The sequence below is a fragment of the Macrotis lagotis genome, chromosome 1 (genome assembly GCF_037893015.1).
Source record: "Macrotis lagotis isolate mMagLag1 chromosome 1, bilby.v1.9.chrom.fasta, whole genome shotgun sequence".
NCBI lineage: Eukaryota > Metazoa > Chordata > Mammalia > Peramelemorphia > Peramelidae > Macrotis > Macrotis lagotis.
The window spans coordinates 927,323,749-927,347,903 of NC_133658.1; the positions used below are offsets into that span (position 1 = coordinate 927,323,749).

The 24,155-nt window shown below is 43.7% G+C and overlaps 1 protein-coding gene across 7 annotated transcripts; it reads left to right on the forward strand.

Annotated features, from left to right (window-relative positions):
• Positions 1–349: 349 nt before the first annotated feature.
• Positions 350–17,300, forward strand: LOC141511373 (RLA class I histocompatibility antigen, alpha chain 11/11-like). 7 transcript variants are annotated; one of them, XM_074220611.1, is made up of 8 exons: positions 352–585; positions 9,828–9,979; positions 10,310–10,588; positions 10,768–11,046; positions 11,252–11,527; positions 11,617–11,718; positions 12,693–12,783; positions 13,550–17,300. In XM_074220611.1, exons 2-7 carry the CDS (start codon positions 9,919–9,921, stop codon positions 12,752–12,754), a joined length of 1,059 nt encoding a protein of 352 aa, XP_074076712.1. In that variant the 5' UTR covers positions 352–585; positions 9,828–9,918; the 3' UTR covers positions 12,755–12,783; positions 13,550–17,300. The 7 variants fall into 7 exon arrangements, 4 of the variants coding, with proteins under 4 accessions (XP_074076703.1, XP_074076701.1, XP_074076696.1 ...); XR_012475323.1 differs by having other exon boundaries at positions 350–585; positions 11,617–15,325; positions 15,560–17,300; XR_012475322.1 differs by having other exon boundaries at positions 350–585; positions 11,617–14,528; positions 15,111–17,300.
• Positions 17,301–24,155: the final 6,855 nt, after the last annotated feature.

Genomic DNA, 24,155 nt, shown 5'->3' on the forward strand with positions numbered 1-24,155 from the left:
ATCCCAGAGAATCAAATTTCATTTCTTTTTAAAAATTTTTCTAAGGTTTTTGCAAGGCAAAGGGGTTAAGTGACTTGCCCGAGGCCCCACGGCTGGGTCATCATCAAGTGTCTGAGGCTCGATGGGAGTCAGGTCCTCCTGACTCCAGGGCCGGGGCTCTACGCACTGCCCCACCGAGCCGTCCCCAAACTTCATTTCCCAAACTACCTTTATTGGAATTTTAGCCCAAGACAATCAGGGCTCCCAGAGGGGCCCCGCCCCCCAAATCAGGCCACAGCTTTGCTCCAGTGAGAGGAACACTGTGCGGAAGCCGGGGGCCGGGCGGGGGCTTCCTGCTCTGTCTCGGGCTGGGAGCCCCAGAGCCGCCGCGGGACAGAGGAAAAGAGGGACCCTGGCCCGAGCCTGGCGCGCCGGCCTTCCGACCACACGGGGACCCCTGAGGAGCTCCTCCGGTGCCAGTTGGGTGGCAGGGCTCGGGCAGCCCATCAGAAGTTAAGGATCGCCGGCTGCCGGGTACATAAACCAGCGGCCCACCCCGGCGCTCGCGTCTTCCCTCGGGCACTGTGCCCCGGACCGAGCCCTGCGGTAGGTGAGAACCATGGTGGGGGGGGTCGCCCCGAAACCCTTCCAGCACCGGCCCCTTAGGATCGGGGGTGTTGGAAGGAGAAGCCGGGAAGGAGCCCAGCTGGGCTGGGCTGGGGGGCTCCTGATGCTGGCCTATAGTTGGGCAAGACGCGAGGGGAGCGTTGGGAGGCGTTAACCCCAATTTCTTCGGCTAAGATGGAAATAACTTAAAAGGTCGTTTTATGCACGAAGCCTTATTCTCCAGGATCCCTCGAGCCCGGGTGGACGGTATTCCACGCGCAGACTTTTCTTCCTACGGAATGATGCGCCACTTGTTTTCTCGCCATTTTTCCAGAGCTTTCTCCTGGGCGGGGCGATGTTTACTTTTGCATGGTGACTGTGACCGTGCAGTCTTCCCGGCTTCCCAGTTTTAGGCTACAGCCACTAAGTGCTTTCTCAAGGCGGGGAATGGGACGGGAGGAAGGGAGAGAAAGCGAAACTCAAGGTTTTGGAAGTCAATGTGGAAGCTTGCCTTTGGACGCAGCTGGAAAATCTAAATGCAAAAACTTTTACAAATGATCTTTAGTTCTAAGTCCAAGAGCCCACATGCCCCACTTGTTTCTAGGACATGGTGCTCTAGATCCCATCTCCTGTCTCCGTGCCTTTTCCAAAGATTGCTCCCCGTTCCCCTGTGCCAGCTTCCTCCAAGATTCAGCTCTTGTGCTGTCCTCTAGAGAAGGCCTTTTCTGATGCCTTAAAGTGCTGGCAGTTGCACCTTCTTCAGAAAAGGGCCTCTACCTTAGGCACTTTCCATTTACTCATCTCAGTACCTGTTTCTTACAGAGTGGAATGGGAGCTCCTTGCCAGCAGGGACTTTCTACCTGGACACTTTGTATTCCTGGTGCATAGCACAACATTTAGCAAATAGCAGAAACCTAATACATCCTCATGGAATCAAAAAAAAAAGATCAATCCTTTTACAAAGTGTTGGGGGGACATTTTTTACAGAAAGGATAAAGAGTCCTGCAAGTGAATTAGGCAACAGTGAGATTTCATATAGATGATATAGGTCTCCGTTATGATCCTCTCATAAGTTATACTGTTTGCTTCAAATTCCTATTGATAAGAATCCTACCTTGGCTGGAGAGGGAATGTTTTCAAAAAACCATAGAACTGCTCCCTTCTCTCAAGCTGTGTCTTATCTTTGATTTGTTGACCCAGGTAAAGGTGCAACTCCAAAGTTGACCAGGAAGTATTGATCCAGGACAAATGGACATTCAGATAGAGAGGAGACAAGTTTTGCCATGGCAGAGCGACATTTTTGAACACAGGGATAACATTCAAAGTTATTACTATTAGCTGGAGGCTGAGAAATAAGACTTCAACATTCCTCATTTGGATCAAAGTTATACTCCAGTATCATCAGTAGATCAATCAGATAAAGATTAAGGGAGATGATGGGTATATTAGAGAGAAAATGAGATATCTTTGGGACCTAGGTTTTGTCAAGAGATATGAGCAGGCAATGCAAGGTCCATAACAGTACAAAAAAAGTGGATGATAAAATTACAATGTCCAAAAGTCCAGAGATCAAAAGGGAGCAGTCCCCTTCAGGGCTGTCCAGCCTTCTTTTTCAAGGTTTTGTTGAAATTATAGACAATATATTTTGAGTTCCCATTTTAGTGAGAGCTCTGAGGTCGCTGGGCTTATAACATCTCCCTGTGGGCCACATTTTGGACACCCTGATATAGATCATGCAGATAAGAAGGGCAAAACAGCAAAGAGAATTTGAGATTCAGATTCATTTCTTCTGGAGCCATCTGGTGCAGTTCTATGACTTTGGATGTTGTTTCAGAGATCTCTTTCAATCTAGGTTTCTTGTAGAGATTTTCCTTTCTGATGAAAGAACGTTTTAACATTAAAATTTTAAAACCAGTCATTACTTTCATAACTAGAAAATGAAATCCTGGAATCCCTTCGATCATGACTCCTTACACTTTTATTTGCCAATTGCCATGTTGATATTTGCAGAAAATCCAATTATAAATAGAGATTAATTGGCATCATTATTGTTTAAATTATTATCCCCCCATTTGGAGAATGCCATACCACTTAACAAAATAAACTTCCAGAACTATGAGAATTCCACTGCAGAAGTGATGCCAAAACCACACGGTAGCCTGGTTGGCTATTAGAATTTAGATAAAGGGAGGCCAAATGACTGATTTTAATGTTGCTTACCTGACATGATTGTAGCAATTTACCATAGAGATGAGCAATATCAAAGGACATGTTCCCTTGTGTATTTAGATTGTATATAGAAAACATTTAAAAAACCAGTTTTCTCTTTTAATATGTTCACTTATATCCAGTTCAAATAAACTTATATGGTATACACCATATAATAAACTTAAATGATATACACCATTGCTTCCAGAATTCTTTTAAAAACTGATTCTTAAACACTTGCATATGTTCTGAATTTAAGATAGAACAGACAACAGAGTGGTAATAACTAGATAACATTGCAGAAAACAGAGGAGGTGAGAGAAAAAATGAGTAATAAAAAAAATTTAAGTATAGAAACCCCAGCTTCTATATCAGGTTGAGAACATAATCTACAATAATATGATTATCACAAAATCCCTATCTTATTTTAAAATACAAAACTAATGCTACAAAATTATATCAAAAACCAATACTAAATCTACCAATCTTCCCTTTTCAGTCAAATAGGAACATATCGTCACCTGCAGGACAAAAAAGTTGGAGATAGTAGCTTTTGAAACTTTATATTTCTTCTAAGGGCAGAAAAACAAAGTTCTTTAAGATAGTTCTCATTTGACCGGGGGGGCACTCATTTCTACCATTTTGGTGGGATGAGTACAGATGCCATGATCTTATTCACCAGAGTAGTAGAACATTTTTTATTTCATAATTTTATTCACTTCTATCCAAATATACTTCTATCCATCTTAAAAAAATGAGATTTCTTAGGAGCTTAATCTTATGCATGATAATTTCAAAACACTAATCTAACTCTAGTTATGTCATGGAATGGCAACGAATTTAGAGCAAAATAGCAAAAACTTCTACTTGCAAACTTCTATGACAGCTATTAGCAATATTATCACATTATTGTAACAAATTAGTTTATAGATTTGAAAATTGAATAGACATTATACAAATCACATAAAAACTTTTATAAAAAATCTTTTTTCTGAGTTTTTAAAAAAAATAATAAATACCCCTGATGTTAAAAAGGAAAACATATTAATTGTGAACTTGTAAAGTGATAGATATGTCTCTTATGCAATCTTAAAGCAAAATATAAATCTTTTTAAAAACAGTTTATTTGTTTTCCAATTATATTTAATAGTAGTTTCTAGCTATTTTTTATGAGGTTTTGAATTTTACACTTTCCCCCCACCTTCCCTTCCCACCCCCATCTGCCACAGAAGGCAGTCTGATAATCTTTACATTGTTTCTATGCTATTCACTGATTGAAATTGAATGTGTTGAGAGAGAAATCATATCCTCGAGGAGAAAATAAAATATTAGAGATAATAAAATTATGTAGTACATAGGAAGGGCACCTTTTTAAAAAATTGAAGGTAATACTCTTTGGTCTTTGTTCAAACTCTACATTCTTTCTCTGGATACAGATGCTATTCTCCATCACAGGTACTCTAAAATTGTCCCTGATTGCTGCACTGATGGAATGAGCAAGACCATTGAGGTTGGTCATCACCCCCATGTTGCTGTTAGGGTGTACAGTGTTCTTCTGGTTCCCCTCCTTTCACTCGGCATCAGTTCATGCAAATCCTTCCAAGGTTCCCTGAATTCCCATCCCTCCTGGTTTCTAATAGAACAATAGTGTTCCTGACATACATGTACCAGTTTGTTAAGCCATTCCCCAATTGAAGGACATCTACTCAATTTCCAATGCTTTGCCACAAACAGGGATGCTATGAATATTTTTTGTACAAGTGATGTTTTTACCCCTTTTTCATGATCTCTTCATGGTATGGACTCAGTAGTGATATTGCTGGATCAAAGGGAATGCACATTTTTGCTGCCCTTTGGACACAATTCCAAATTGCTCTCCAGAGAGGTTGGATGAGTTTACAGCTCCACCAATAATGTATTAGTGTCCAAGATATCCCACATCCCTTCCAATATTGATCATTGGCCGTTCTGGTCATATTGGCCAGTCTGAGAGGTGTGAGGTGGGTACCTCAGAGATGCTTTAATTTGCATTTCTCTAATCAGCAATGACTTAGAGCAATTTTTCATATGATTATGGACCTCTTTGATTTCCTCAGCTGTAAATTGCCTCCATGTAACTTTTGACCATGTTTCAGTTTGGGAATGGCTTGGTTTTTTTTTTTTTATAAATTTGACTTATTTATCTATGTCAGAAATGCTAGTTGTAAAAATTGTTTGCCAATTTATTGCAATTTTTATCTTGGTTACAGTGGTATTGTTAGTGCAAAAGTTTTATAATTAATGTAATCAAAATTATCTAATTTGTTTTTAATGATGCTCTCCATAAACTGCTTCCCTTTTCATAGATCTGACAGGTAAACTATTCTTTGATCTCCTAGTTTTCTTATAATATTGTCTTTTATGTCTAAATCCTGTACCCCCAAAATAAATCTTAAAATAAGAATTTACCAAACCTAAATTGGTATAAAATTTATTTTTGGCATCATAAATTAATCCCAATCACCACAGAAATTCTAAATACCACCTTACTTGAATTCAAGGGTGTTTACAAAAGGAAGGTCTTGTTGGTTTATGACAGGGAGAATATATCTAACTAAATTACTCTTACCACAAATGACAAAGTTTACCAGGGCCTTAAGATTTATTCAAATACAATTGTTCTTTGGTCACATAGATGAATTATTTGAATACCACTGACGAATTTGCTGTTTATCTTCCACCTAAAGTTATATTAGTATATTCTTAGATGGAACATTTTTGACAATTTAAATTACACAATTACTCCCCATTCTGTGCAAAGATTTTTGCCAGAGTTTTACAATTGATACTTTTGTAACAGGGTTAGACTTTCTATTCTATTGCCCTGTAGAACCTTCAAAATGACCCCCCAAGAACTTAGTTGGGAGATGAGTTACTTAAGGAACTAAAAGTCCTCTATCTATAGATGGAATGATCTGAGTGCCTAAGTTTGTTCTTCTTCTTCTTCTTCTTCTTTTTTTTTTTGCAAGGCAAATGGGGTTAAGTGGCTTGCCCAAGGCCACACAGCTAGGTAATTATAAAGTGTCTGAGGCTGGATTTGAACCCGGGTACTCCTGACTCCAGGGCCGGTGCTTTATCCACTGTGCCACCTAGCCATCCCTCTAAGTTTATTCTTACAACTTCTCGGTTGTAAGAATAAAAATTCTTATAATAACCAAATGTGCTAAAAACAAAAAGGAATGTTTGTTAGAAAGAATAAATAGTCTAAAATATGGTTAAACAGAAAGTATATTAAAAGTGATGAGAAGGAAGGCTAAAATGGATGACATGAGAATATAATGCTATATAAGAGATGATAAGAGATATGATGATAAGATTGACCTCATCTCAAAAATCTGAAAAATGGGATGGTGTTAGAGGTGTATATTTCCTTAAATAATGCAAGCTACGTGGTCAGGACAGAGGGAACAATTTAAACTTTTTCCTGTCCAGATTTCCTCTACTATATTCTCTAATAACTCAAATGAACATATTCACATTTTTTCAAATAAACAAATTCCTTTCAAACTTTGACTAAAGAGTGACAGTGGTGAAAATTGTTAAATGCCCATCAGACTTTCAGAAAATCCTTCATGAAGATTTATGACCAGATGGTTCTAATATCCTTTTTTTATGATTACAATATTTTCTTTGTACTTAACAAGTATATGAAATATATAAGTCATAGCCAAAAAAACTTTTGCTTTCAATAAGCAATATTAATACATAAGAAATTTAGTTTTTTCAATTCATTCATTCTATTTGTTTTCAGCACAATTTTAAACTCCCAATTATTGACCAATATTTTTTAATATTAGAACATTCATGAACATCACAGTATCACAGACCAACTTAAGCATTTTTCAATTTAAAACCTTTGAAGTTAATACAATATATCTACTCGGTAATGCATGGTAATCTAATTAGAAAGATGGTCACATGGAGAATGCCATGTCAAAGAAAGAATTGTGGAGTTTAAATAAAGACCAAAGATCAGTACCTTTATTTATTTATATAATTTATTTATTTTAGTTTCTGTAAGTGACTTGCCAAAGGCCACACAGCTAAGTCATCATCAAGTGTCTGAGACCGGATTTGAAGTCAGGTACTCCTGACTCCAGGGCTGGTGCTCTATCCACTGCAACACCTAGCCGCCCCACTTGTTACATTTAATTAAAAAAATTGTCTTGTGTATTATGTAATTTTGCTATCTCTTATATTTTATCTTTTCCTGAAGGATACAATTTTTCTCTCAACACATCCAAATTTGATCAATGTATAGCATGGAAACAATGTAAAGACTATCAGACTGCCTTCTGTGGCAGGGTAAAGGGAGGGAAGCCAAGTTGGGGGGGAAATTGTAGAATATATAAAAATATTTTTTAAAAAAGAAAAATGATCTTATAGCTGTAATACATCTCTTAATTTTTGTTGACCTATTCCTTTTCCCTTTAAAATTAAATTTTGGTTTAAAACAAACCAAATCTGTACAAACAGGTCCTTTATGCCTGGTATATATGTTGCTTTTTTTTTTTTTTTTAACAAAAGAAAACAGAACATAAAAACCCTTTTCTTTCTGTAGTTTCTAATTGGAAAACAATTAATATCAGAATGAGATTTTCAGCTTCCATTCTTTTTTGTTTTGTTTTGTTGTTTTGGCAAGGCAGTGGGGTTAAGTGACTTGCCAGAGGTCACATGGCTAGGTATTATTAAGTGTCAGAGGCTGAATTTGAACTCAGGTCCTCCATAATCCAGGGCCAGTATTCTATCCACTGTACCACCTAGGCACCCCTCCATTCTTTATTCTAAAACCAACACTTGACTATTTCATGAAAGCTCAGAAAACCAGCATTGTTTCATGATGCTAGGATTCCTGACTCAAACATGAGCACATCCTAAATCATTTCAAATCAAATCTGGGAATGAGTTCCACATTACCAGAAAGGTTTCTTTATATATATTATACATTTTATATTTATAATATTTATTATATATTATACACACACACACAGACAGAGACAGAATGAGAGAGAGAGAGAGAGAGAGAATTTTTAATAGAACAAAGATAATGCACTGGTATCCTGTATTGTGAGATCTTAGAGGTTCTGACCTTGCTCTCCCAAACCTCAAGGAAAGCCTAGTGACCTCTTCTCAGAAGTTCTCTGGGTCAGTGGAGATTAAAAAACAGCTGTTGTGAAAGCAACACACAGAGACCTCTAATTTAACTTTTTATTATTATTATTATTTTTAACCAAGCTAATGATATTAGGGTCCATTATAATTTCACTTAGGGACCTTATATTGTATATTAAGATTTTAAGTTGCCAATCAGTATTTAAATATTTAACCTTATCTATCACTAAATTTTCTTTGTTATAATTCATATGTCCTTTATTTTTTAACTCTTTAAACTACTCCCAATCCAGTTAACAAAATATTTTAAGTTACTTAATCAATTTATGGGGAGGAATAAGACATTTGTTGTACATTTTTAAATTTAAATTTAAAATTATAGATTCAAAATTTTCAAATTTAAATTTAAAATCATAGATTTAAAAATGAATTTACATTTCATACAATTTGTATCCAAATTCTAAATGTCCACAATATACCTTTCAAATCAACAGAACATTTTAAAATAATTCATGATTTGTAAACTTTTAAATAACCAATTAAACCTAAGTATTGCTCTATTTTTAAAAAATAAACTTTCATTTTGGAATAGCAGCTAGCCTGTGCTGTCTTCAGATGTAAAGACAGGCAGAAATGGGGGGGAATGCCAGAGAGAAAACCTACATAAAAAGAGCCACAGCTAAAGAGGGAGAGGTTGCTTAGTCAAAGTTTAAGAACAGAATGGGCCAGTATTAAAAACAAAACTGTCCATGTAAATTGCTGTCCTTCCCATGTGAAAACAAAAAGATATTGTTTATTGAGATGAACAGGAATGGAAAAATAGACCCTGTACAGTGAACGCTGTAATAGAAGGAAGAATGAGAGATAACAGGGTTGGGGTTTGGGGACCACAGGAGAGCCAGGTGTTGTCCAAGAGTAACTTTAATTCCTTTTTTTGTTACTCTCTACAAGTTTGTACTGTTTCTTCTAATGGCCTGGTTTCCTGCAATTATGACACTTGGTTTCAGTTAAAGCTTAATATCAGATGTAACCTGTCCTCCTTCATCTGTAGATGGAATGATCTGAGTGCCTAAGTTTATTTTTACAACTTCTCGGTTATAAGAATTAAAATTCTTATAATAACCAAATGTACTAAAAATATAAAAAGGAATGTTTGTTAGAAAGAATAGTCTAAAATATGGTTAAACAGAAAGTATATTAAAAGTGATGAGAAGGAAAGCTAAAATGGATGATAAGAGAATATAATGATATATAAGAGATGATAAGAGATACGATGATAAGAGAATAAAAAAGATTAAAATGAAAATGAAGTTATGTTTACTTTTACAACAGGACTATTGTAGTGATGTGTTTCATGGTACGCATTTGCTGGGGCGGCTAGGTGGCACAGTGGATAGAGCACCGGCCCTAGAGTCAGGAGTACCTGAGTTCAAATCTGACCTCAGACCCTTAATAATTACCAAGCTGTGTGACTTTGGGCAAGCCACTTAGCCCCATTGCCTTGCAAAAACCTAAAAAAAGACAAAAACATAGTACACATTTGCACCCCCCACCAAGTAACCGGCTTTCTTAGTAAGAGAGAATTTGGAAATCAAGGTTTTGGAAGTAAATGTGGAAACTCCCTTTAGTAGAGAGCTGCGAGAGGAGGGGGGCTGGGACCTTGTTTGGCTCGGGTTCAGGCTGGGAGCCCCAGATCTGGATGATCCTGGAGGATTGTAGGAGGGAGGAAGGCTGGGGCTCTGCCCGGGGTCCGAGGGGGGCTTCGAGACTGAGAGAAAGATGTACCTCCTGCCTGGAAGCCTCCTGCCTCAATTTCAGTTTTTGTTCTTAGAAGCCATTCTGCCCGGCCCCCAGTGACACCTGGTGGCTTCCTTCGCCAATAGGTGACAGAAGCTGTGCGGCCAATCAGCAGTTGAGCATCGTCCCTCAGTGTAAACTGGCTTCCATGGTCTCGGGCTTCTCTCCTTGGGGACCATGGACAGTTCCCTCCTTCTCTTGTTCTGTGTGGGCCTGATGCTGCGAGCTATCTGGGCAGGTGAGGAGAAGACAATAACCCCGGGGGAGACCTAGGGCATGGCATTTGTCCCCAAAAGCTCTTCCAGTCCCGGCCCTGGGTGGGTTTCCTGGGGAGAGAGGGGTGTCTAGGAAAAGGGGCCCTCAGGTCTAGATTGTGGCCCATGAATGTGTCCAGTGAATCATGAGGACCAGCTTACTGCACCCACAGCTTGGGGGGGGGGAGAGGGTGCGGCCTCAGGATTGGGAGTCCGAGGGCCCACAAGGATCCCCCCGGGGTGCGTGGAGACATGGGGCCTCCAGGGTCGGGGGTACGTGGTCCCTGCCCTGACCTTGGACTGGGTCCCCTCAGCCTCGCACTCCCTGAGGTATTTCCACACTGCCATGGCCGGGTCCGAGCTCGAGGAGCCCCGCTTCATCTCCGTGGGCTACGTGGACGATGTGGAGTTCATACGCTTTGACAGCAGTGTCACAAATTCAAGGGCAGAGCCGCGGGCACAGTGGATGGAGCGGATGGTCCTGATGGACCCCGAGTACTGGGAGCAGGAGACATGGATTGAGAAGAAGAACTCAGGGGTGTACCAAGTGAACCTGGAGACCCTGCGGGCCAACCACAACCAAAGCCAGGGGGGTTCGTAACCTGAGGCCCAACCCAAGGGGGTGGGGAGGAGGGTTGGGTTCATCCCCTGATCACCCTGAGCACACAGCTCTTGGGGAGGGTGTGATCCCAGAGCCAGCACTGGGTGGGTGGGTGGGGACAGGAAATGGGAGGCAAGTCTGGTCTCACTGACCCGGGACTGGGGCCAACAGGTGTCCACACCTTCCAGACCTTGCTGGGCTGTGAGGTCTCCCCCGATGGAACCCTCCAGCATGCGTTCTATCAATTCGCCTACAATGGACAGGAATACCTGGCTCTGAATGCCAAGACCTGGACATGGACAGCTTGGGCATACCAGACTCAGAACTCCAAGCATGAGTGGGAGGCAGAGAGGAGCCTGGCAGAGAGATATAAAGTCTGTCTGAAGTTTGAGTGCCAACTGTGGTTGGACAAGTATCTGGAAATTGGGAAGGAGGCGCTGACTAGGAAAGGTACTGTCAGCCCTGCCCAGTATGCTGGGCATTCAGCCCAGTGCTCCCCCTCCCCTACAGCTTCAACCCCATCTCTTGACCCTTAGGGACCTCTGGTACTTCAGGGCTAAGATAGTAGGGGTTCCTCCTCACTCCACCTGTTCTTGTGGCCCTGGAGGGAAAGGGAAAGGGAGAATCTGGTAATGCCTCTGACCTTTGCCCCTAGACCCACCTTCTGCACGAATAACCAGACACATTGCTCATGATGGGGAGGTGACTCTAAGGTGCCGGGCCCAGGACTTTTACCCATCGAAGATCTCTCTGATTTGGCTGAGGGATGGGGAGGAACAGCTCCAGGACACAAAGTTCATTGAGACCAGGCCTGGGGGAGATGGAACCTTCCAGAAGTGGGCAGCGGTAGTGGTGACCCCAGGCCAGGAAGGAAGATACACCTGCCGAGTCCAACATGAGGGTCTCACTGAACCCCTCATCCTGAAATGGGGTGAGTACAGTGAGGGCTAGTTGAAAGAAGAGCAAAGGGGGGAGGTGGGGAGATGGGGTAGGGCCTTCCATTCCCCTTTTCCATTTTAGAATCACCATCTTCATCCATCTGGACCATCCTGGGGGTCATTATTGGGGTCCTCCTCCCTGCAGTCGTCATTGGAGTTGTGATCTGGAGAATAAAGAATCCAGGTGAGAAGACAGGAGTGGGGGGGAGTCCCCAGGGAACAGGCACCATGGAGATTCTGGCTCCCCTGGCCTGGCAGCTTGTCCTTCTTTCTCCAAGTCCTCCCTTTCCCTATTTTAGGGACTGTTAGATAGGCCCTTAGACTCTGGTTGAAGAGATCTGTGAATAGTGAACCTTTTTCTGGGAGACACCCTGCAAGACTAACAGTCTGGATGAGGTGGGCGGAGGGCACAACTGCTTCAGCCTCAGATCAGACATGAATATGATTATTTCTGCCAAAGAACCTGGGTGTCCCCAGGGTGGGAATTGTAGACCAGACTTGGAATGGATGTTGGGAAGGAACCATTTCTGGGGCCTTCTTTGTTTCTTCTTCTTGGATCTAGATGTTGGGGGGGAGGGGATCCTGGCGAAGCAGTTGCTGTTGTCCTTGTTATGGCTCCAGGAGAAATCAGGGAACTCCAGATGAGACCTTAGTATGATCTCCTTTCCTGGATCCTTCACTTGAAATACTTTTTCTTTTCTAGGTGGAAAAGGAGGGGCCTATTGTTAGGCTGCAAAGTGAAGGGTTGACAGTAAGGGATCACACTATAGTATGCTTGGGACATGGGAAGGAAGAAGGCAGAAGAGAGGCTCCCCACCCCCAGGAGCCTTTCTTGGGTTCTCTTCCCTTCCCATCTCCTGATTCTGGAAAGTCTGTCCTTGACTGGGGTGTTTCCTTCCTTTGTCTCCATGCAGTGACAGCATGTCACAACCTAAGATGAGATTCTGGGGTCCCTGAATGAGGGAGGGGTTGGTGTACAGCAGAGGGGAAGGTTTGTGAGTGCTTGGGGTGAGGACTGGATGTGAAGTGAGTGGGATAAAGTCTGAGATTTCTTCAGTAGAATATTATAGATTGGAGAATAGTTAACTATTGTGGGTACACAGTAATAAAACTGAGCTGGAGGCATAAGGCAGTGGTGGCTTGACTCCTTATTCTCAGCTCCCAGAAGGGATGTCCCCGCTGTCAGCCCCAAGGAAGCAAGCCACAACAAATGGTGTTGAAACTCAGGATCCCCCTGAAGGATACCAAGGTAAGTGCCCCATACAGACCGGTCTTTTGATGGTCCTGCCACCCCAGTGGCCACACGGCTTCTAGAGCCCCCTGGAGTTCCTTATCCTAATGGGGAATCTTCCCCCTTCTTCCCAAGATACCCAAGTACAGGTTCTAAAACAACTCCTAAGTTCCCGCTGCCTGAAATTCTCTGAAAAAGAATGTAAGATAACATTCTAGGCAGTTTTGGCTTTGGCTCCCTGGACTGAAGCTGGCCACATCCTGGAACCTGATGTTTGGGGGCTGTTTTGACACTCGCCTGCAGAGCTGAGGTCCGTGGCGACTTTTCTACCGGCAGAGAGCCGGTGCCACCTCACTGAGGTCTGCAATGAGGGCACTCAAACTGAGTAGAAATCCACTCACCCCCCTCCTCCTAAGCCCTCCCCCCATCCTCCTCCAGACAAACCACCCTCCCCCCAAAGCCTCCTCGGCTCTACCCTGAGTTGCCTCAGGAAGAAGGCTGGATCCAGCCTCCCCCAAAACATCAAGATGCTCCCCCTGCCCCCTCAGCAGCTACTAACAACTTCATGGATGCCTGTCAGGTGAGAGATTTTTGCTGGGTCGGTTGGTAATCATTATCCGCCCTCCCCTCTCCTCAAGGGGGTTTCAGCACTCCCTATCACGCTCCTCTTCTCTTTTCCCTCCCCTCGACCCATTCCATAGGCTTAAGTAGCCTTTAGAGACTCAAACAGAAAGCACTTGGGCTCTGTTGCCTACAAAAATGGATCTGTTTTATTCACTCACAGGAGCCCTCACACCCAGTCTGTGCAAGCCCTGGCCTTGGTCCTTGCCCGCTTCCCTTCCTCCCCCATCCTAAAGCAAGGCAGAGCGTCTGCTTGTGGTTTTCTCCCAGACTGAGCCGTAGATTCCCGACCATCTGATCCGCCAAGCAGCAGAAGCAGCCCCCAGACCACCTAGCTCTGTGGCAGCCCTGACCAAAGGAATGCAAAGAATGTCTCTAATCAACAGCAGATGAAACCACTGGTGCCTTGACTCCTTATTCTCAGCTCCCCTCCGGGAGGGAGGTCACTGCTGGAAGCCAGCCACAACAAACTACGCTGTGCCCCTCCTCCCTTGACAAAGCAACCTCTGGGATATTGGTGAAGAGTTAACTGTGACCCCACCTATCTGTTCAAGTCTGGATGATCACTCAATTCCTGGGGCTGAAGAGATAATCTGGTTTTGGTTTGAATTTTATGCTCTTTTCTGTTGCAGGAGGGGTCTGTCTGACCCTCCAGCCACCACCCTCTACTTACCTTAACCCAAGGTCTTCAGACGTCTCTGGCTCCCCACCCGGGGTGGGGGAGGGGAGAACAAACCAGGCAGAGCACCCGAGGAGAGGTTCACTTCTTTATTGATGTTACTAAGAATCCCCCCGAGCCTTTCTGTACTATCCCTTTTATCCCCAGACCTAACTCCTCCTAGTAGGTGGTCTTGCTCCTCCTGAGTTCCCCCTGAGGGTGGAGCCAGCCCATACAGAGGCCATCCCAGTACCCTAAGGCAGGTTCTGACCTTTGGGCGTCTCACGGTCCTCTCAGGGGGCCCCAGTCCAGAGCTGCCCCTAATAACTCCCCCTTTTTGTTTAAACAGGGGTCTTTGCCAGCCAATGGCAAGGAGCCAAAAGGTCTACCTTAATCGCCTCAAGGGATCATAGGATAATGTCTCATAATAGCTTCAAAAGGCACGGAAGGAAAAGGCACACTGCAATAAGAACTCCTACTGCAGGTATTAGGGAATACAACCATCTAAATTTAAGGGTACTTGCAAACCAATTTAAGAATGACTCTTCTCAGCCATCCCATTCAGCCTTAAAATGAGAAGAGATGTTATTGATTTGAGCTATCAGCATATCCAGTTGGTGGATATCGCTGGAAGTATTATAAGCTAGCATTGCCCCCTGTAACGCCTGTCTAACTCTTCCCCAATCATTAGGAAACTGTGACATATTTACAGGCAAATTAAGCACACAGAGAGGCTGATATTTGTAATGACACTGAAGCTTCATATATCCTGCCATAAGTGCTAGTCGATCCCCTAGCCATAGAACCGTAGTTTCTAACACCTCTAATTGCTTCTGAAGAAGAGAGTCAACATGCTGCTGGTAATGCCAGAGGGGGACTTGGTTGGTCATAAATGTCTGCACGGTAGAGGCGAACATAGTCACCTCGCTCTCTAATTCCTGGATCTGCCATTCCTCATACATTTCAAACGGCCAAATTCACCAGGCCCAAAACATCCCCCATCCCATCCCTCCTGGGGCATAACAATTTTTTCCCCAGATAATACATGATACATTTTGTTCACCAGAGAATCAGCGGGGGACAATGCAAATAACCGCGGCGGTATGATTTTCCAAGTCCGGTACCCGCCACGGTGTCTCAGTGCTGTTGTAGAGTTCTAAGGGTATGCAATGCCCTTTGACAGAAGTCCCATTATCCGGAGAACTGATATCATTCCCATCCGGCCATTGCCCGTTCTGTGGCCGGGCCACCATGCAAATGGGTGTGGTGATGGATATCAAGGTGAGGGGTGTAGAAAGCTGCCTCTCCGTTGGTTCAGACAATGGGCCATGGTCAGCCAGTCCTAAAACAGCTGTAACGTTTCCGCGCATCATCAGCGGGACAGCTTGATTTCCCCAGCCAATGACACGGAGGGAAGGGACTCCCCTCGCAACTGCCCAGTATTTCATTCCCTGTTCATCAGCAGCTCTCCGAGTGGGTGAAGTTAGATTGTACCATTTCCTGCCTTTGCCCCAGGGATGCGTAGCCCATGTTAGTCCCGGAAGAAGCTGCAACAGGAGGATGATCGCCAGGATGTCATGTCTCCTTTTGTTCCTCTGTGCCCGAGGGCGCTTCCAGCCTCGACGTCCCCGCTGTCTCGATGACACTGGTCTCGGTAGAGACTTCTCGCACCCTCCGGATTGGCACCCAGATCTCCTCGTCTTCCCCATCTGGCAGTATGGAAAGAAATCCCTGACCTCTGCACTGTACTATTCCAGGCCCGCGCCACTCGCCTATTGGATCTCTCCAAAAGACTGTGGTTCCTGTTAAGCAGGTACGGGGAGCCTGGGGCAAGCTTGTCTTGCCTGGGCTCTGGGTGTTGACACAACGATCCAAACCTCCTAAATATCTCATAGCAGAATTTGTGCCATCATCACGGAAATGCAAAAAATTTATGGTATATAGAGCTAATGCTAATTCGCCTCTAGTTATCTTACGCCTATCTCCCCCTTTTTGTTTAAGCAGAGTAGTCTTTAGTGTGCGATTTGCTCGTTCCACTATAGCTTGGCCTGTAGGATTGTAAGGAAGGCCAGTGATATGATGTATGTTAAACTCTGCACAAAAGGTCTTAAACGAGGAGGAAGTATAGGCAGGACCATTGTCTGTCTTTAAGGCTCCAGGGACTCCAAAAACCGAAAATTGTGTATATAAATGGTCAATAGTGGCACGTGTGGTCTCCTTGGGTTGTATAGAGGCCATGATAAAATTAGAAAAAGTGTCAACAGAAACATGAATTAGTATTGAGCCCATGTGTGTAATGTCCATCTGCCATAGTGCATTAGGGCGATCCCCACGGGGATTCACTGCTAATTCTTTAGGAGGTGGGCGGAAAGGGGCACAAGTGGAACACCGCTTGACTATTTGTCGGGCCTGTTCTTTGGTGAGCCCATAAAGATTCCTTAACAATTGGGCAGAAAGATGGTATTTTTGGTGGGCTAGCTGAGCTGGTATAAAAAAGTGAACCAATCAATGCTTTATCAGCAATTGAATTCCCATAATAGATTGGACCTGTGACTGATTGATGAGATCGTATATGCATTACATAAATGGGGTATGCGCATTCCAATAATGACTGTTGGACCGCAGAAAGCGATGTAGCTATTGTAGATCTCCCTTGAATCATAGCTTCAGGCAATTTCATTAGAGCCTGTGCACAATATAAACTATCAGTTATTAAATTTACAGGCTCAGCAGGGCATAATAAAAGAGCTTGATGAATAGCATAAAGTTCATTTTTCTGGGCTGAGGTATATGGAGTATTGAACACTTTTAATATTTTGTATCTAGGAATGTAAACCGAGGCCTTAGAATGCTTAGTGGCATCGGTAAAGACATTAGGTCCATTCATGGGTTGGTGTGCAATGATAGGATCTGGCCTTTTTAAGGGCAGAGGGAGGAAAACTCGAATCTCTGGGGGAAAAGTGACCCTTTTAAATTGGCAAGTGGTTATTATGACAGCCCAAGTGGGTGATGTTGAGGCTAACTGTTGCAAGGTTAACTCTGAATAAGGGTTAGTAATGATGGAATGTTTGCCAAACAGCTGCAAACAACGCCTCATAGCTGTAAGGTAGAACTGTCCATATTCTTCCCATTTATCAGGGAGTACCGCTTTAGTCTTTTTTGAATACAGCCATTCTAAAATTCCATGTACTTGGAAGAGGCATCCAAAAGGGGTAAAATCATTTAGGATGAGGAAATAAATTGGCTGTGATGTTTCCACCTGTACTATTTTGGCTTTGTATTTTTCCATAATTTGCTTTAAGGCACCTTTGGCTTCGGCTGTCCACCTTCTGGGGGACATCAGATTAGAGCTGCCTGGTAGAATGTTATACAATGGAGTGAGAAGGGAATCTGGTATAGGTACAACTGCACGAAGCCACTGAATTGATCCTATCAATTTCTGGAAATCATTTAAAGTTTTTACTTTGGACATGTCAATTTGGGGAGGGAAACGGGATATCCTTCCTCCCTGCAGAGTGTGACCCAAATATGAAAAGGGTGGATATTCTTGTACTTTTTCTGGAGCTACCAAAAGGCCATGGGAAGCTAGTACTTCAATTACTGCAGATTGCAACCTTTTTAACTGTCCAGCATCCACATCGGCCAGGAGAATATCATCCATATAATGAATTATCATGCTACCTGAATACTGTTTCCTGATAGGGTGCAAAATACTTTGAATATACATTTGGCGCAAAGTGGGACTATTGGCCATGCCTTGAGGGAGTACCCGAAACTGATATCTTTGGTATGGTTCCTGAAAATTTATAGATGGTACAGAGAAGGCGAACCTCTCTTTATCCTGTGGGTGGAGAGGAATGCTATAAAAGCAATCTTTAATATCTATTATGCTTATTTGCCAACCTTGAGGTATTGCTGCTGGAGAGGGTAAGCCAGGTTGTAGAGTACCCATAGTAACCATACAAGCATTGACAGCCTGTAGATCAATTAACATTCTCCATTTGCCGGATTTCTTCTTTATCACAAATACAGGAGAATTATAAGGGCTTGTAGTGGGCTCAATTTTATTAGTACTCTTTAATTCTTCCACTATTTGGTGTAAAGTGGTGAGCTTTTCAGAGGTAAGGGGCCACTGCTCTACCCAGACTGGTTTCTGTGTAGTCCAGGTAATAGGTGGGCTGCTCACCGATGTTATAGTGGCCCCCACTAATTTCCCTGAATATGTTCCGGGGTGACAAGAGACAAAGAAAGCTGTGAGAGAAGATCTTGGCCCCAGAGGGCATAAGGGAGACCTTGGATTTTTAAGGGTCGGAAAAACCCTGTATCTTCTTCATACTCCCACTTAAGACGCCTAGCGGATTGAAGAGCTGATTGGTTTCCCCCTACCCCCATCACTAGTTGGGTAGCTGCAACAGTGGGCCAGGAGCTATCCCACTGTCTGTCATTTATGATGGAGCAATCTGCTCCTGTATCCATCATTCCCTCAATTAAAATGCCCTCTACCCTGAGGGTTATCATAGGGCGAGCCTGCTGTATAGGCTGGACCCAGTTCACTTGCATCCTAGGCTGATCTATCGGCTGAGCTGCCTGTAGCCATGGCAGGAGTATGGCTTTCCCTACACTGTCACCTGGATTTAAATATATCTCATAAGCATGAGGGTTGGTGACAGAAATGGTGGATTCTCCTGGATCTAGCAATTGAGAGTGTGTGATATGATCTGAATAACCTGATAATCCCACTACTAACCTGGGATGTGGCTGTGGCTCAACAGTAACTGCTAAGGTTTCCCAGGGGGCCATTTTAATCGGGTCGTTATTTTCTGCGGCCCATACAGTTACTGCTTGGTATATGGATTTTTCTGATTCTGTGCTGCTACATATGTTCCTGGGGGGGCCCCCTGCAGCTGGGAGCCCCCGCCGTCCATTTCCCTGTTTTTTCATCTGGGCACGACAATACTTGACAATATGACCTGTTCTCCCACACCCATGGCACTTTGGCTGCTGTACCTGATCTCCCTGACTTCGGCACTGAGTCTTAAAATGTCCTGGTTTGCCACATTTAAAGCATTTCCCTGCTTTTCCAAACTGTTGCAGTGCCGTTATCAGTGCCTTGTTGGCATCTATGATAGAGGCAGCCATCATCTGAGTGGGTTCTTGCACGGGAGTGTCTAAAAGTTTGTCAATCAGATCATACAGGCCAGCTGAAGGGGGAAGGGCTGCAATTATAGATCTATACTCGGGTCGAAGCCCTTCTTTCACAAGTTGATATGTAAGGACATCAGTGCCTGGCCCAGTGCCCATAACTCTCCTTACTGTTTCCTGTACTTCATTAATGAACTGTATAGGAGTTTGAGAGGCGCTTTGCTTCAGTCCCACTAATTTTGCAGTGCCTCATCCACTCATAGCACCTAATTTATCTAAAGCTTCCTCATGGCAAGTAGCCACTGCCTGCAAGACCCCTTGATCATAGGTTATCTGGGCGTCCAAAGCTGCATAGGGCCCAGTTCCGGTGATCATATGCATAGCATCTTCTTCATTTGCAATGTCATGCTGTTTTATATATTGCAAAGCACCCCTCCTTACTGCAGCCTGAAATGCGAGATGCATAGATGGATCTAAAACCGCTCCCATCACCTCATTGTAATCAAATGGGGTCCACGGGAAACCTGCTGAGGCATTTGTAATCAACTTTCTTATATAAGGAGCTGAAGGGCCATATTTAGATACTGCCTCTTTTAGTTCTTTTGTTAATTTGAAAGGCACCGGGCGATGATTCCTCTTTTCATCATAACTTCCCGCATTTTCTATTAAAATCGGGTACAACCCCCAGTCCTCCCAATCTATGTCTTCCCCTTCGGCAGCTGCTTGTGCTATACTGGCAGCCAGAACTCCCTGTTTTCTCTGTTGCCCCTTTTTTCCGTATTGAAACGAGGATGAACCTCCTAGGGACAAGGAAGTCATTGCCATAGGGAGAGTGGTGTTCTCCGGACCTTGAGATGAGGGAGAAAAATGCCCCGCCCTCAGTTCCTCTTTAGAATTTTTACCGCACCACGTAGGCACGTCCTCTTTTAATTTTTTACTGTGCGACGTAGGCACTTCCTCTTTTGATTTTTTACTGTGCCACGTAGGCACCTCCTCTTCTTCCATTGTACGCCATTTCTGCACTTTCTTTATCCTTTCTGCTGTGTGTATCCCAGGCCCCTCTACCCCCTTAGCACTCTCCCTGGGGGACCCCTTAGCCATCCCATGGAGATCATCCCATGGGTACAACGGAGGAGCTTCCCCTTCACCACTCTCATCATGGGAGGAGCCTAGCAAAGAGGACCCCACCTGATTCTCACTGTCCCGTTGTAACAGAGGGGCTTGGTGTTGGGGACACAGGATCGCTCCTACTGCTCCATAGATAGTAAAATCCTCAGGCGTTAAGACCCCGGGGCATGACTCCTGAGAAGAAGCCATCTGTTGTCCTACTACCGGCCACCTTTCCGGGTCTATGCCTGAGTGTTGGAGCCATGGGCTAATGTCCCATATTTTATCTATAAAGTGCCTGCAGGTCTTAAGATGTATCTTTATCCCACTGCGCTTGCACAGCTTGTAAAGCTGGCAAGTTAGAACCCCTTTCTCCTCGGGCTCTATTTAAGGGTAAGCTTCTACCCTGTCCCATCTTCCCAAGTACCCTAGTACCTGAGGCTGCCTGGCAGTCCCTCTTGAGCCCGCTCAAGGGGACAGGCGGTCAAATTTTAACGGCCCCACATTGGGCGCCAACTGTTGCGGGAGGGGTCTGTCTGACTCTCCAGCCACCGCCCTCTACTTACCTTAACCCAAGGTCTTCAGATGTCTCTGGCTCCCCACCCGGGGTGGGGGAGGGGAGAACAAACCAGGCAGAGCACCCGAGGAGAGGTTCACTTCTTTATTGATGTTACTAAGAATCCCCCTGAGCCTTTCTGTACTATCCCTTTTATCCCCAGACCTAACTCCTCCTAGTAGGTGGTCTTGCTCCTCCTGAGTTCCCCCTGAGGGTGGAGCCAGCCCATACAGAGGCCATCCCAGTACCCTAAGGCAGGTTCTGACCTTTGGGCGTCTCACGGTCCTCTCAGGGGGCCCCAGTCCAGAGCCGCCCCTAATACTTTTCCCTAGATTAGTTTGTGAGTCTAGATTCTAAAACCACATTCCTCATTAAGGAGGGTGGGTCAGTGGGGAGGGGCGGGAATGGAGTTAGGATAAATGTGATTCTTGGGCCTTTTGCTTTTGCCTCAATCTCTGTAATTGATTGTGGCCTGTTCCTCGAGAAATGAATAAAACTTTCTCTTCATACCCTGAGAGATCCCTGAAATTTATTTAAGTGGCATTTGTCCCACACAGAGGGGAGACAGGTCCTTTAGAATGATGACAGGCTGTAGATGAGAGGTGACTTTGAGGGTCTCCTCAATCTGCTTTTCTTTCCTCTGTTTGAGAGATTTCCTGTTAAGGACCTGAGAAAGAAAACAAGGCTTCATTTGTAATGGCAAAGAATTGAAAATTGAGGGGATGCCCAACAGTTGGGGAATGACAGAACAAATTATGGTCTATGTATGTGATGGAATCCTATTGTTCTATTAGAAACCAGGAGAGATAGGAATTCGGGGAAGCCTGGAAGGATTTCCATGAACTCTGATGCTGAGTGAGATGAGCAGAACCAGAAGAACATTGTACACCCTAACAGCAGCATAGGGTGATGACCAACCTTGATGGACTTGCTCATTCCATCAGTGCAACAATCAGGGACAACATTAGAGTACCTGTGATGGAGAATACCATTTATGTGGAGAGAAGGAACTGTGGAGTTTAAATGAAGAGCAAAGATTATTCTCTTCAATATAAAAAAAAGAAGAAAAGAAAGCTCCAATTCCTGCTTGTTCTGGTGGACCTTTGACTTATCTCCCCATCATCAGCATCACTTTCTCCTCCAGAGCCATCTGGGTTCAGTGACTGGAAATGAAGAACTAGGAAGACTGGAGACTCTGGATATGAAGCAATTAGGTGGGAAGATAGGTGGAGCAGTGGCTAGAACACTGGCCTTGGAGTCAGAGGACAGGAGTCCTTTTGACTCCAGGACCAAGGATCTTATCCATTGTACCTGGCCCCTTTTTCTAGTTGCAAAAAACTATCGAATGTATTCCTTGTCTTAAAATCACCAGCTTTTCTCCACAATCTCAGTTGAGCTTTACATTTGGGTGGGAGATGTCTTGGGATGGGGAAACAATGTGGCGATGTTCTGATCAGATGAAAGGGAAAATAATACCTGAAGGCATCTAAGATCATTTTATTTGCTCTTCTGAGTCTGCTATTGCTGGTGGGGGCTGGGGGAGGGGCAATGTATTGTGCTCTCTTGGGATACAGTTTAGTAGTGGTAATGCTGGATGAAATAATATGCAGTTTTTTAGCCCTTTGAGCATATTCCAAATTGCTCTGCAGAAAGGTTGGATCAATTCATAACTCCATCACCAATGAATGCTTTAGTTTCTCAGTTTTCCCACATCTCTTCCAAAATTGATCATGTTCCTTTTATGACATATTGACAAATCTAATAGAAGTGACATGGTACTACTGATATTTTAATTTGCATTTCTCTAATCAATAATGTTTCAGAGCATTTTTTCTTATGACTGACTAGCTTTGATTTCTTCATCTGAAAACTGTGACTTGCCCATGGTCACACAATTATTGTCATGAGATTGAATTTGAACTCATGTCCTCCTGACCCCAGGGCCAGTGCTCTATCCACCTAGCTGCCCCTGTTCATATCCTTTGACCCTAAACCCAAATGCTAACCATCCTATACTGACCTTAATCCTAAATTGATAATGTTTCCTTTTGTTTCTAATCTTTTTGTTTCTACCAAAGGGAGAATTCCAAGTTTGCATGAGAACATGGGCTAACTTCCTAATATCTTTAGTGATGTTCCTTAACGAATTATTTTTCTTGCAAATGGTCATTTCTTCATTTCCCTTGCAAATCCACATTAACTCGTAATAATAGTTTCCTGAAATCTGATTTGATGTTCATTTACTTTTCCTTTTAATGCATTAAAAATGCATTGAATCTGTTAGTGAGTCATTCTTTGGGGTCACAATAAGGGAGAAAATTGATCTGGGAACCAAGTGAAATGGTCTATGAGCTCACAAGTTACAAGTATTAGGAAAATGTGAAAATTTACAGACTTTAACAATGGAGGTAATCAGAGAGTTATAGAGACCAGGAGATATCAAGGGGCTAGGTTAAGCCAAGACATTCTCTAAGGGCTGGAGCTAATAGGGAGTCTATAATTATAGCCTAGCTTGATCCCTTGTGGCAATGTTAGACAAAGCAGCTTGAGTAGCTTTTCCAGTTGGCTCCTTAACCCCCAATCCCCACCCAAGCCATGTACCCCCTGAATCCCTCAGTGCCTGTATTTGTGTATAATATCTTATAGATATGGAAGGGACCTTAGAGATCCCCCAGTACAATTCCCTTGTTTTTCAGATGAAGAAATTAAGGTAAGGAATTTATCAATGACTTGTCCAAGGTCACACTGGTAATACAATTAGAACTTGATTTCTACCCTAAATCCTTTAATTGTCCATTCAGACAATTAGTCAACAAGCCATTATCCAGTAAGAGCTGTAGGTCAGAACCTGTGCTAAGTAGTAAGGTTATAAAGAAAGGTTAAAAACAGTCCCTGTCCTCAAGGCAACCTGAATCTGTTGGAAGGTACAACATGTACATAGAAGACAAATACAAGACCAATGGGAGGACATCTCAGAGGGAAGAAACAGTGGGTGGATGGGGTACCAGGAAAGGTCTCTTGCAGAGGTTGGATCTGAGCTAGATCTGAAATGAAGGTAGGGAAGACAGAGAACACAAGTGCACATTGCAGACATGGCAGTCAGGAGAGAAGTGGAGAGAGAGGTCCTGTGGGAAGAAAAGCTCAAAGTCCAGTGTCCTCCATCCAGAAGTAAGTGGAAGGGAATAAAGTATAAGAAGACTGGCAAGGATGGAAGGAACTGGTTAACAGAGAGCTTTAAAGACCAAGCAGGATTTTGTATTTGGTCCTAGAAGGGATGGGGAGACCCTGGAGTCAAATGGTGGGGCT